General features: G+C 41.5%; 2 protein-coding genes across 2 annotated transcripts in view; both read right to left on the bottom strand.

Moving 5' to 3' along the window:
- The window catches only part of LOC121295720 (ras-related protein Rab-37-like), a 94,856-nt gene extending 92,776 nt beyond the window's left edge, over positions 1-2,080 (bottom strand). The window contains exon 1 of the mRNA XM_041220713.1: positions 1,664-2,080. Within this exon, the coding sequence (XP_041076647.1) occupies positions 1,664-1,816 (153 nt within the window). The 5' untranslated portion in view covers positions 1,817-2,080. The remainder of the gene's footprint in view (positions 1-1,663) is intronic.
- A 2,810-nt stretch (positions 2,081-4,890) lies between these two features.
- The window catches only part of xylt2 (xylosyltransferase II), a 49,445-nt gene continuing 42,325 nt past the window's right edge, over positions 4,891-12,010 (bottom strand). The window contains exons 8-11 of the mRNA XM_041220214.1: positions 8,023-8,279; positions 7,605-7,800; positions 7,170-7,503; positions 4,891-6,807 (exon numbers count right to left, since the gene is read on the bottom strand). Of these exons, the coding sequence (XP_041076148.1) occupies positions 6,485-6,807; positions 7,170-7,503; positions 7,605-7,800; positions 8,023-8,279 (1,110 nt within the window). The 3' untranslated portion in view covers positions 4,891-6,484. The remainder of the gene's footprint in view (positions 6,808-7,169; positions 7,504-7,604; positions 7,801-8,022; positions 8,280-12,010) is intronic.

The following is a 12,010-nucleotide window of genomic DNA, read 5'->3' as shown; positions in this document are numbered from 1 at the left end:
TCTCAAGTATGGATTTACCTACACTGATTGGCATGGTGAGCACAGGCCACTGTGTGTTGTGTGCAACGAACTGCTAGCTAACGAAAGCACAAAGCCTTCCAAATTACGGAGACATTTAGAAACAAAACATGACAGCTACAAAGATAAGTTTCTGGACTTTTTTAAACGTAAGAGCCAAAATCTTGAGGCTTCCCAAAAGATCTTTGAGTGCGTGTGTACAGTACAGGAGTAGTTACACATCGAATTGCTAAGTGCAAGAAAGCACATACTGTTGCAGAAGAACTAATTTTACACTGTGCAGTAGATATGTCCACTGAACTGATGGGCGAGTCAGTCGCTAAGAAACTGAAGACAATTCCCCTGTCTAATGCTACAATTCCTCTGAGGATCTGTAACATGTCCAATGACAATAAACAACAGACGACCGAGCACCTCTGAGTTAGTGGCTGTTTCACTTTACAATTGGACGAATCCACCGGCGTTGCTAGCCATGCAGTTTTGCTTGTTTAGATGAGACGTGTGGGATTGTGACATTCAAGAGCAGTTTTTGTTTGATGCCGATTTACCCACATCCACAACTACGGCGGAAATTTTTAATGCATTGGGGACACGTACTTAAATTCAGAGGGACTGAGCTGGTCAAAGTGTGTTGGCGTGACAACGGACAGGGCAGCCTTGATGACAGGTAAACATTCAGGGGTTGTGAAAAGAATATTTGAGATGGTGGTCCCAAATACAATGTGGAACCACTGTTTTTTTACACAGAGGAGCGTTAGCAGCTAAAGATATGGTATCTGAGCTTCACGAAACACTGTGAGAGGTGGTGAAAGTTGTTAATCACATCAAGAATAGTGCCAAGAATTCAACGTGCTTTCAGGCTTTTTGTCCAGAGTTGGGCAATGTTGAGGTCCGCTGGCTCTCCAGAGGCAAAGTACTGTAACGAGTCTACGAGCTTAAAAGCGAGTTAGCAGCGTTTCTCAAGGAACAGCAATCACACTTAGCTGAACATTTTAACGATGACATGTTACCGCATTATAAAAACATATTGGAAGAGTCGTTCAGCCACCAAGATGCTGCAGCTGAAACAATGAAACAAAATCATTCGAAATGTATTGCTTACAAGAAGTAACATAGCTTAACTTAACGAGCATCGCATTCAGCAGATTTTAAACCCATTTTAGTTTATCAAAATAAACACTAAAATTAGTTTCTCTTTTGCCCGATAAGCGGACGGTAGAGTTACCAATCGGTGTGATGTTGCAATCTTTGCAATACCCAAAACAATGCGGTACAAGCAGCAAAGCGTCCAGCTAGAGGCTAAAGCCTGCCCAACGGTGGCGTATCAAAGTAAAATTAAACATTTCCACTGAATAAATCATAGTGTTATTGTATACAAGAATTCAACCACTGATAATAAAACCCTCACTTTTAAACTAACCAAAATGCATTGTAGATGTAAATTTAAATAGGCAATACACATTATAGTTATCTTAAAATAATGTAAAGAGTAAAATGAAATATGAATATGTAATACAATCCAGATTATGGAGATGCTGCGCATCAGTACAGCAAATCTCGTTTTAGAACGTTTCAGTTTAATGAAACAAAAGAAAAACAACAAAACCCTTGAAATAACCACGAGCAGAGGAGCAGAATCACAGACCTTGTGCATCAACTCTTCATCGGAGGTGATAGCTTTTGTAGGAGCAGTGTGCCCGTCGTCCGTATCTGTGTCCATTGCGGAAGATCCATAGGCACTGTCGGGGTGAAGCATCTCTCCGTCAGGCGCACTGTGTGATTCTGAAGCTGGATCCATCGTGTGCTCGGCTTGATGAAATATTTGTGATGGTGCCAAGATTACTCCCCCTTTGCAGTACCTGAAATACTGCGTGTACAGCGCTTTCACTCCGGGTTTTAATGCGAGTGTTGAATGAAGATATGTGATCCCAAAGGTAATTCTTCTGAATGTGTTACAGGGAGAAAAAACGTTTGTCCTCCGCTCGCATTAATATCAACTTTTCCACTGCAGAAGTCAGGGCGGTGTGTTCAGCACTTGGGGGAGCGCCTTGCGTTTCAGCCCCTCCGGAAGAACAGCAGCCTCAGCTCTGAGCTTCTGCCCGGAGGAATGATTATTTGTTTATAAATTTGAGTGTATTCCTCTGTGTGTCAGTGTGTATTGCAAACAAGTACCCACTGCAATTTGAGAAAGCCTTATTGAGTCTAATGGACTTTTACTCTCAAATACAAAAGCAGGAACATTTATGGATTACAATAAATAGAGTACTAAAAAACCCGCATCCAGCAGCGAGAAACTCAGTGCGGTAATAACACTATGTAACACACACACACACAAAAAAAATTGTTACACGGTGTAACCAGGACTGTATCACGCAAGGGACTTTTTCAGCCTGAAAAAAGAAACAAGGACCAGGGGTCACAAATGGAGTTTAGAAAAAGGGGCATTCAGAACAGAAAATAGGAGACACTTTTTTACACAGAGAATTGTGAGGGTCTGGAATCAACTCCCCAGTAATGTTGTTGAAGCTGACACCCTGGGATCCTTCAAGAAGCTGCTTGATGAGATTTTGGGATCAATAAGCTACTAACAACCAAACGAGCAAGATGGGCCGAATGGCCTCCTCTCGTTTGTAAACTTTCTTATGTTCTTATGTTCTTAATAACCTTCGGATTGTACTGCATATAAGAGGCAGTGGTCTTTTTGGTGGCCATTCGGCATACTGGAGTGTGGAGATGAGCAAAGTGTTTCAGAGAACCCAGGAAGCCAAATCCCACACCAGAAACATAGATTATAGTTGTATGCAACATGTTTTCTGTAATGAGGAGTTAGCTTGGCAAGTGCTTCTACAGCATGTATGATAGAAACAGTCAACCCGATGACTGGATTATTCTGGAAAACACTTTAATTAAGAGCCCCCCCCCCGGCATACCTTTCATATCTCAAGTCAAACTTGCGTGCTGGTCCTACACCATACTGCAGTTCTTTACCCCTTTCATAGAATATCAGAATCAACAGCTACTGATGGTATCCTCTGTGATCAGATTTAACAACTACTCTTACTGAATTGCAAGTAATTGGGACAGTGTTTATATTACAAACTATACTCAGTGTTATTTATACTGTCCATTCCATTCCCCTGTTTTTGTTCAAATATAATATTCAAATGCATGTACAAATTAAAGAAAAAAAGAAAAGTGTACATTTGGTGTCCATAAATCTTCTTAGATGTTCACCAACAGCTGTCAATTTGAACAGACAAAGCAATGCCATGCACAAGAAGCCTATACGTGACACTTCACGACACTCTGAACTCCTATTGCCCTCTGCTGACTGGCAGCCACTGTATATGACTGATACCAAGGCAAAGTTTATTGTGAGGTTTTGCAACATATATATTGAACTGCAGAAGACACCAAACAGATTTAGGGTACAAAGCTTTGTACTCAATATTCTTATTACAAATACTGCCTGTAATAAAATTATAACTCCACGAATAGTTGAAAAGTGTCCACTCTGGAGATTATTAAGAAAATCCCCAAAGGCCTGCGCTACTGAGATCAAACGGTGTAAGAGTTCAATTTGTGACATGCTTATCGACTTATGGCAGTTAGTGTTGAGAGTTAGAATCTTATTAAACGGTCATCACTGGGAAGAGGCGCTGAAGTCCTCCCTCCAGTAGTGCCAATTGTGGGAACGTATAACAACATCACAATACTGCAACAGTATAATGACCTTTGACAAACTGCTGGTGAAATTCAGAATTTCCTCACAGAAGAGGTACAACAATGTGCTCCCCAGGTTGGCATTCTTACCCTATAGACATTAAAAACTTAAAACAAAAACAAAACCCATACTGTCTTTCTCATCACACAGTTCTATACAGGGCATCATGCTGCAGTACAGTGTATTGAATCACCTCCATTAAGACAAACACCATTCAAACAAAGTACTTGAGTCAAATTCAGCAGAGCACTGTAATCACTAATGAAGATGAAGTAGAATTACCAGCCTTTGATATGCATGACAACAATGACATAACCCATTGAGCCTGAGTGGAAACAACCATTTAAACAGCAAGCTTCATGTAAATCGATACAAAAATGTCAAACCCTTTATATGTAGAGCAAGACTTTCCATTACTAAAACAATACAACTAAACAAAAACACCATGGGATCACATTGGTGTAATTGAAGTAATAGGATCCATAGTGCTTCCTCCAGTCTTTAATGATCTCTTTTGAAAGGAGAAAAAAGTTAAGTTAATTACGATTGCAATAGTGTGTCCAGCATTCAACACTTTAATTTTCATTCTAGCTTTAATAAATATGCATTGCTTATTAACATGTTGCGATCTCATTTGTCGGTCTGCTTGTAAATGAAAAATTAAGGCTTGGCCGATTTAAAAGCACATTTAGTTCTTTCACTGAAAAAAACAAAAAAAAAAACACATGTACATTAAATCAATTTTACTATTAACACATTTCTCAATTATGATTGGAGATACACAAATGGCTTGACAGGCATCAAATTAATTCTTAAAAGGAGAGTAGAAAAGTTGGGGTAAAACACTGAAAATCAGAAGCCCCAATTATATCACTTAGTGTTGGGTTCAGTTACCATGTGTTTTCTCAGTTTAAAAATAGAGTTAAGGACTGTAAGAAATAATTGGTACTTTGAGTGTGGAAGAAAGTGCTCTTGGAACAGCTGGACCATGGGAGCAAGGCTGAGGGGTACTGCAGGGATGTCAGGTTCCAGGAAGCGGCAGCTAGAAAGTACTAATGCAATATAAATGCAACTTTCTTAGTCAGCTGCTGATTCCAAGTAGAATTGTGTACAATCTACCCTTTTAAACAAAGACCAGGGGACATTTATATTTGCATATATATTTATTGAAAACATATTTATACATGATATAAACACATCCACAGTACTACAGCAGAAGCAGCTGTGTGTAACCCAGTTCAATCTCAAGCTTCATGTTAGCAGTAGCTCTGTAGTGAAGTCATGTGCAGTAGTCCAGTCTGCTTGCAGAGGTCAGCGTTGAAGAGCTTCATTTGAACCCCCAGGTAAATATATTAACTTTCAAAGATTAAGGAGACTACAAACAGATACTAAAGTTTGAAAACACACATTTTCAGACACTGAAGAATACATTGGCTGTGAGTTTGTGTTGTGTTTGTTTTTACTCACTGGTTCCAAATCATGGATGGAGATTTAGAGACTTGAGAGAACACTGGAAGACAATTCAAACCCACTGAAACATCCCAAACATCTATACGTTTACCAGAGGTGAGAAAGCATGTGCAAAATGGAGTCAAACCACAAGCTTCCCAGTCTGCATCAACAACAAGCCAGTGCTGTCAATCAGATGCTTACTATTTAGCATTAAATATTCCTATTGTTTGTTAAAAGTTTGATGTTATTGATATTGTTATTGTTGTGATATTAATCTTTGGAGCCAAAATCAATTCAGATGGGAAGTATCAGTGATGGGAGGAGATTATATATATTTTTCAGTGTAATCCTCACAAGAGAAGCAGCAGCACCCTCTGCTGTATACATGGCTGCCACAATTCTCTACAGTGAGGTTTAGTGACAGGATCAGTCAACCACTGTGATCCCTTCAGCAAACTCCACTGAATCCCACTGGTAACAGAGCGCTGCACATTCACAAAGGCAGGTCCTGATGCTTTGGGAGCCCCAGCCGATATCCCACAAGAAGTCCAGGGTTGACTTCTCAAACCGTGGATCTCACCTCCTTCAGTCCTCTGTATAGGAGTACCATCCCAGTGCTTCGGTGGTGCAGGATTCTGTCAGCATTATGGATGAAAGCACGTCATAGTTATTGTAGCAATTCAATGCCAACAAAGGGACGGACTTCATGATCAGGACTCCACCCCACCCTCAGAGTTATTGAGCCTCCGCGCCCCCACAGTAAAGTGCATTTTGCCAACGGTTTCAAAGTGAATTACTGCTTAAAACTAACAAACAATAAAAAACCTACAAAGAAGGTTTTCAACTTCCAAATTAGGCAGCGGCCACTGAAGTCACTATTGCACACACTCTGCTGGAGTCAAGAGACTTGCCACAAAAAAAACCTGTGGTAGAAAAAACAAACAAACGATCTTCAGCTTTTTCAGCATTTCTGCTTTTGTGTTCATTTGAATAGGCCTCTTTCAGCATTAACAATTATTAGAACATCTCAGATAAAATAAGCAAAACAAACTGTCTGTAGAACCCCAGACTATGTGCAAATGTATAAGTCTGGATCACTGAGGGAGCTTGGCGACCTGTCTGTAAACTTGCACAACCCCCTCGGCTCCCAATCCATGCAGCAACTGGTGTTTGATACACAGAAGCAGAAAGCCCCCTCCAGCACGGCTCTGGACCTCCCGAATTGACCTTTCTTTATTGTATTACACTGTTCACATTCATGCTGATTTGTGATGGCCCACCTGCTCTGGGCTACCTGATTCGGCCATTGCTTTTCACTGTTCCCAGCTCAGATTTGGGGTCGGGGGACAGGGAGCTCCAGCTGGACTGAGAGCAGAGTCCCAGCGAGGAGCAGGCGGAGGGTTGGGTGGTACAGACACCACCTGACACCCAGAATGCTCCCAGACTCTCATCCACCCAGTCCTCCAGAGACTTGCCCACCAGCAGGGCATTATGTTGGGCCTGCTCCATCGCCTGCTCCCCTGGCGGGAGCTTGAGGACTGCATGCAGCTGCTGGAAACTCTGCTCCATGTACATGTTCCCAGGGGGGCCTGTGTGCAGCCAGCGGGCCTCATCTGTAAGGAAACAGACAGGTTACAGAGAGAACAGAAACTTCATGCTTTCTCTGAGATTGCAAGCATCCCTCAGAAAAGTGAAGGCAAAAGAAGGGAATCTCTGGGTAGCAGGGTTGTGAAGGATACAAGGTCTGGCTCTCAGTAGCAGGGTTGTGAAGAATACAGGGCCTGGGTCTTGGTAGCAGGGTTGTGAAGGATACAAGGCCTGTGTCTTGGTAGCACGGTTGTGAAGGATACAGGGCCTAGGTCTGAGTAGTAGGGCTGTGAAGGATATAGGGCCTGGGTCTGGGTAGCAGGGTTGTGAAGGATACAGGGCCTGGCTCTGGGTTGCAGGGTTGTGAAGAATACAGGGTTGTGCTCACCTCTATGCAGCGCCTGCCTGTCTTTGAAGGCAAGGGGTGTGACCAGGAAGCGGGACTCTGCAACGAGCTCCCAGAGCCGCAGCACACGTACTGTCCAGGTTCCGGGCCGCAGGGGGCGCTGCAGCGGCGGCTTGTACTGTGTGAACTCTGCCTCCGAGTCCACACTGATTTCATAGGAGGTGGCCACGACGTAGGCAGGGTCGATCCACACAATAGTGGCGGTCAGATTGGGGCCCCGCGTCCACTTCTGCACTGCGACCGGCTCGTCTAGCGGCCCCAGCACCCCTCCGAAGTTCCGGAATATCCGCTCCTTGGGGTCCCACTCCGTCCCCACCTGCCAGGAACAAAACAACCAGTCAGACCCACCCAACCCCTCATCCCGCTGTGAAGTTAACTAAGCCCATTGCTTGCGGTCTTAACCCTGCCAGCCCTTACCTCCAGGTGTTTGAGCCGGTCAAACTCACGGACGCTCCCCTCCAATTGCAGTGTGGCCTGAGGCACCGCCCACACCTCCAGGGTCTCCCGCTCCTCCATCCCCACATTCTGAACCTCTTGCATTACCAAGTAACCCTGGAAACGGTCATCATAGAAATACAGGTGCACAGAGACTGGAGCGCCAACAGGCTCATACCTGAAACAAGGCAGAACAACATTTCATTCACATTCATATTTTAAATTGTGATTGCTGTCCAATCATTTTAAGGAATGTTTAAAAGGAAATGTATATCTATTACAGTTGTCCTTTGTAATAAAGTATCAATTGTAAAATAGGGAGAAGCAACCTTGCTGCTATAGCCAACAGAAAGCAGGTTTCAGAACTGCAGCAAAAAGTTCCCTATACTTGTGCCTGTACCTGCACTTGTCCCTGTCCCCTCGCGGGGCCCCCACGCTCCGCAGCCCCAGTCTGAAGAAGGAGGAGTATGTGGTGAGGGCCACGTCGCTCAGGGTGCTCACCCCATCCATCCTCTCAAACACGCTTTCCCAATACGCCTTCAGTGCCGCAGTGCCAGGTGCAGGGTTACCGTAGAGGTGGGCATCTAGGATGTCGATGGCTTCCTGGCTCACCAGAGACTCAAACTTTCGGGCAAAGAAGGTGGGTCTTGTCAATTGCTGTAAACAAGAAAACACATCCACCAACAACTGTTAACAAACAAACAATTTCTTTAGTGAAGCGCAAATTAGAATCTCTTGGTTGATGGTGGTCATGTTTACCTACATTCTTTAGTTTTGGTAAACTAACCATTTCCAGTGTCTATACTGATGTACAAGGCACAACCTGACAATGAACAGTAGAGACTATGAGGTGCTTGTATGTTTATATAAATAATACATTCTGGAGATCACTTATGAATTCACACTAAACTATTTTATATAGACCTCTGAGAAACAAAAAAACACTTTTTTTTTTTTTTTTTTTTTTAACTAAATTGACACTAATCAAATAATCCACACCATTGTGCCAGGACATTGATGCACTGCTCAACAGCGAGAAAAAGGGTTTTGCTTCTTACCTGCACACAGTTCTAATTCTAATATATTTTAACAGTTACCTTACTAACCTGGGAAATTACAGTTAAATTAAACACATCTGACAATGCTGTTTATCTACTCAGTCCCCCTAGAGATACTGAATTGTTTTTTAATGTCCAATAAGAACATAAAGTTTACAAACGAGAAGAGGCCATTCGGCCCATCTTGCTCGTTTGGTTGTTAATAGCTTATTGGTCCCAGAATCTCATCAAGCAGCTTCTTGAAGGATCCCAGGGTGTCAGCTTCAACAACATTACTGGGCAGTTGGTTCCAGATTCCCACGATTCTCTGTGTAAAAAAGTGCCTCCTATTTTCTGTTCTGAATGCCCCTTTGTCTAAACTCCATTTGTGACCCCTGGTCCTTGTTTCTTTTTTCACGTCGAAAAAGTCCCTTGGGTCGACATTGTCAATACCTTTTAGGATTTTGAATGCTTGAATCAGATCACCACATAGTCTTCTTTATTCAAGACTTAATAGATTCAATTCTTTTAGCCTGTCTGCACATGCCTTTTAAACCGGAATAATTCTGGTCGCTCTTCTTTGCACTCTTTCTAGAGCAGCAATATCATTTTGTAGCGAGGTGACCAGAACTGAACACAATATTCAATGAGGTCTTACTAATGCATTGTACAGTTTTAACATTATTTCCCTTGATTTAAATTCAACACTTTTCAGTATATATCCAAGCTTCTTGTTAGCCTTTTTTACAGCTTCTCCACATTGTCTACATGAAGACATTTCTAAGTCAACATAAACTCCTAGGTCTTTCAGAGTCCTTCTTCAATTTCAGTAAACCCCTATGGTATGTATAATGCACATTTTTATTGCCTGCACGCAGTACCTTACACTTTTCTCTATTAAATGTAATTTCTCTATTAAATGTCATTTGTTGTTGAAACTGACACCCTGGGATCCTTCAACAAGCCGCTTGATGAGATTCTGGGATCAATAATCTTTTATGCGGGACTCTGTCAAAAGCCTTCTAGAAATCTAAATAAACCATGTCACATGCTTTACAATACCCCTGACTGGTGCTGTGGAAGAGCAAAGCTCTGCCCTTTTTAAATTGGCAGGGATGTGGTTAACTTCCCCTACCTGCCTTGGTTCATTGTGTTCAGGTGGCTCGGGTTGATTAGATGATTAGTTTAATTAACGATCAATCAGCGCCCAGCCACCTGACATAAAAGGAGGCCTCTGCTTCTCATTTGGAGAGAGGGAGCAGGTTGGTTTTTTTTTGGTTGTTTGGAAAGTTTGAATCCAGTGAAGGCATTGCCCAGCCTGGAAATTGTTATTTTTCTAAGTTTTGCTTTTTGTCTTTCTTTGTGTTTAAATTGCTTTGTTTTGGCCCTTGTGCCCTTTCATTTTTGTGTTTATTTATAATAAAATAGTTATTTTTTTGAATTGCAGTCTGTCTCTGGGCCTCTTTCCACTCGCCAGCCTGCCACAGGTGCTTTTGAAGAACCTTATTCCAGATTTGCTTTGAATGTTCCTTCATCTTCACGATGTAGTTTTTGTTAGGAAATGTTCTTACCAAGAGTGGGACCTCCCAGAGACGGGTGTATTTAACCTGAAATCATGTGAAACACCTTAATTGCACACGGGTGGACTCAGTTCAACTAATTATGTGACTTCTAAAGACAACTGGTTGCACCAGACCTTATTTAGGTGTGTCATAGCAAAGGGGGTGAATACTTATGCAATCAATTATTTTCTGTTCTAAATTAAATTACAAATATAAAACAATTTATAGATTTTATTTTTCACTTCGACATTATAGACTTTTTTGTGTTGATCAGTGGCAAAAACTCCCAATTAAATCAATTTTGATTCCATGTTGTAACACAATAAAATGTGGAAAAGTCCAAGGGGGGTGGTGAATACTTTTGACAGCCACCGTTTATTTAATGAAATTATAATGTAAACACTGGGATCAGAATAAAAAAGCCAGTGCGGTTGGGACTGAACCAGGACTTCGACTGGCCACCTGTTCTTTGATAAGTCACTTGCCGTCTTGTTTAATGCGTGTCCAACGGAAACCAGTCCCGACGGCTAAGAGTGGAGATTTCTCTGCTCTTTGCAATTACAGACCATAGTTACTTGTTTATATTTTATTGAAAATCCTATTCTTCAAGGGTAATCCATATAAATGGAATACAACATTCACATGTAGTTTAAAAATACGTTATATAGAACAGTAATCATGCTTTTATGATTTAAATAAAATAAAAATACATGTAGTTTACTTAAACGTAATTGAAGATGTTTGCGGTAAATACAGTAAGATTGCATTGCACAACTCCAGCGGACTTGGGCAAAACAAAGCTTTATTTAAACAGTCATCGTTCCAAGCAGGTTATCAGTCATATTTTACTAGCACTAAACAGATTAATACTACTACTACAAATAATAATAATAGTACTACTATTAATAATAATAATAATAATAATAATAATAATAATAATATGAACTTATGCTTGTCAAGTGACCCCATACAGTGCCGAGAAAAAAAGTTTGTTCACCCCTTAGGATTTTCACATATTTCAATCCTAAAATGTTATTAGATCTTAATGCAAGTCCTAATAATAGATAAAGATGATTACACGATTAAACAAATAACACAAACATGATTTTTCAATATTTATTTATCCATAAATGATTCAACATTCAATATCTATGTGTGAAAAAGTACATGAACCTTTCTATTCAGTAACTGATGGCACCCCCTTGAGCAGAAATGACTTCACCTAAACGTTTCTTGTAACTTGGTTAGTCTCTCATATCGGTTTTGAAGAATTTTGGTTCATTCCTCCTAACAGAACTGTTTCAACTCTGTGACATTTGAGGGCTTCCTTGCATGGACAGCTCGCTTCAGGTCCTGCCACAACATTTCAATGAGGTTCAGGTCCAGACTTTGATTAGGCCATTCTAAAATTTGGAATTTCTTCTTCTGCAGCCATTCTTTTGAAGATCTGCTTGTATGTTTAGGATCATTGTCTTGATGCATGACCCACTTTCAGTTCAGCTTCAGCTCACGGACGGATGGCCTGACATTCTCCTGGAGAATCTTGTGATACAAAGCAAAACTCATGGTTGTGTCAATAATGGCAAGCCGTCCAGGTCTTGAGGCAGCAAAGCAGCCCCAAACCATCACACTCCCACCACCATGCTTGACAGTTGGGATTAGGTTCTTCTGTTCAAACGCAGTGTTGGATTTTCGCCAAATAAAGTTTCTCATTGAGTTCTACCTTTGACTCGTCTATTCAGAGAACATCGTTCCAGAAGACTTGTGGATCATCTATGCGCTCTTTGCT

Source organism: Polyodon spathula, chromosome 20, assembly GCF_017654505.1.
Source record: "Polyodon spathula isolate WHYD16114869_AA chromosome 20, ASM1765450v1, whole genome shotgun sequence".
Taxonomy (NCBI): domain Eukaryota; kingdom Metazoa; phylum Chordata; class Actinopteri; order Acipenseriformes; family Polyodontidae; genus Polyodon; species Polyodon spathula.
Note: the sequence above shows the minus strand (reverse complement) of the source record. Positions and strands in the feature narration are given on the sequence as shown.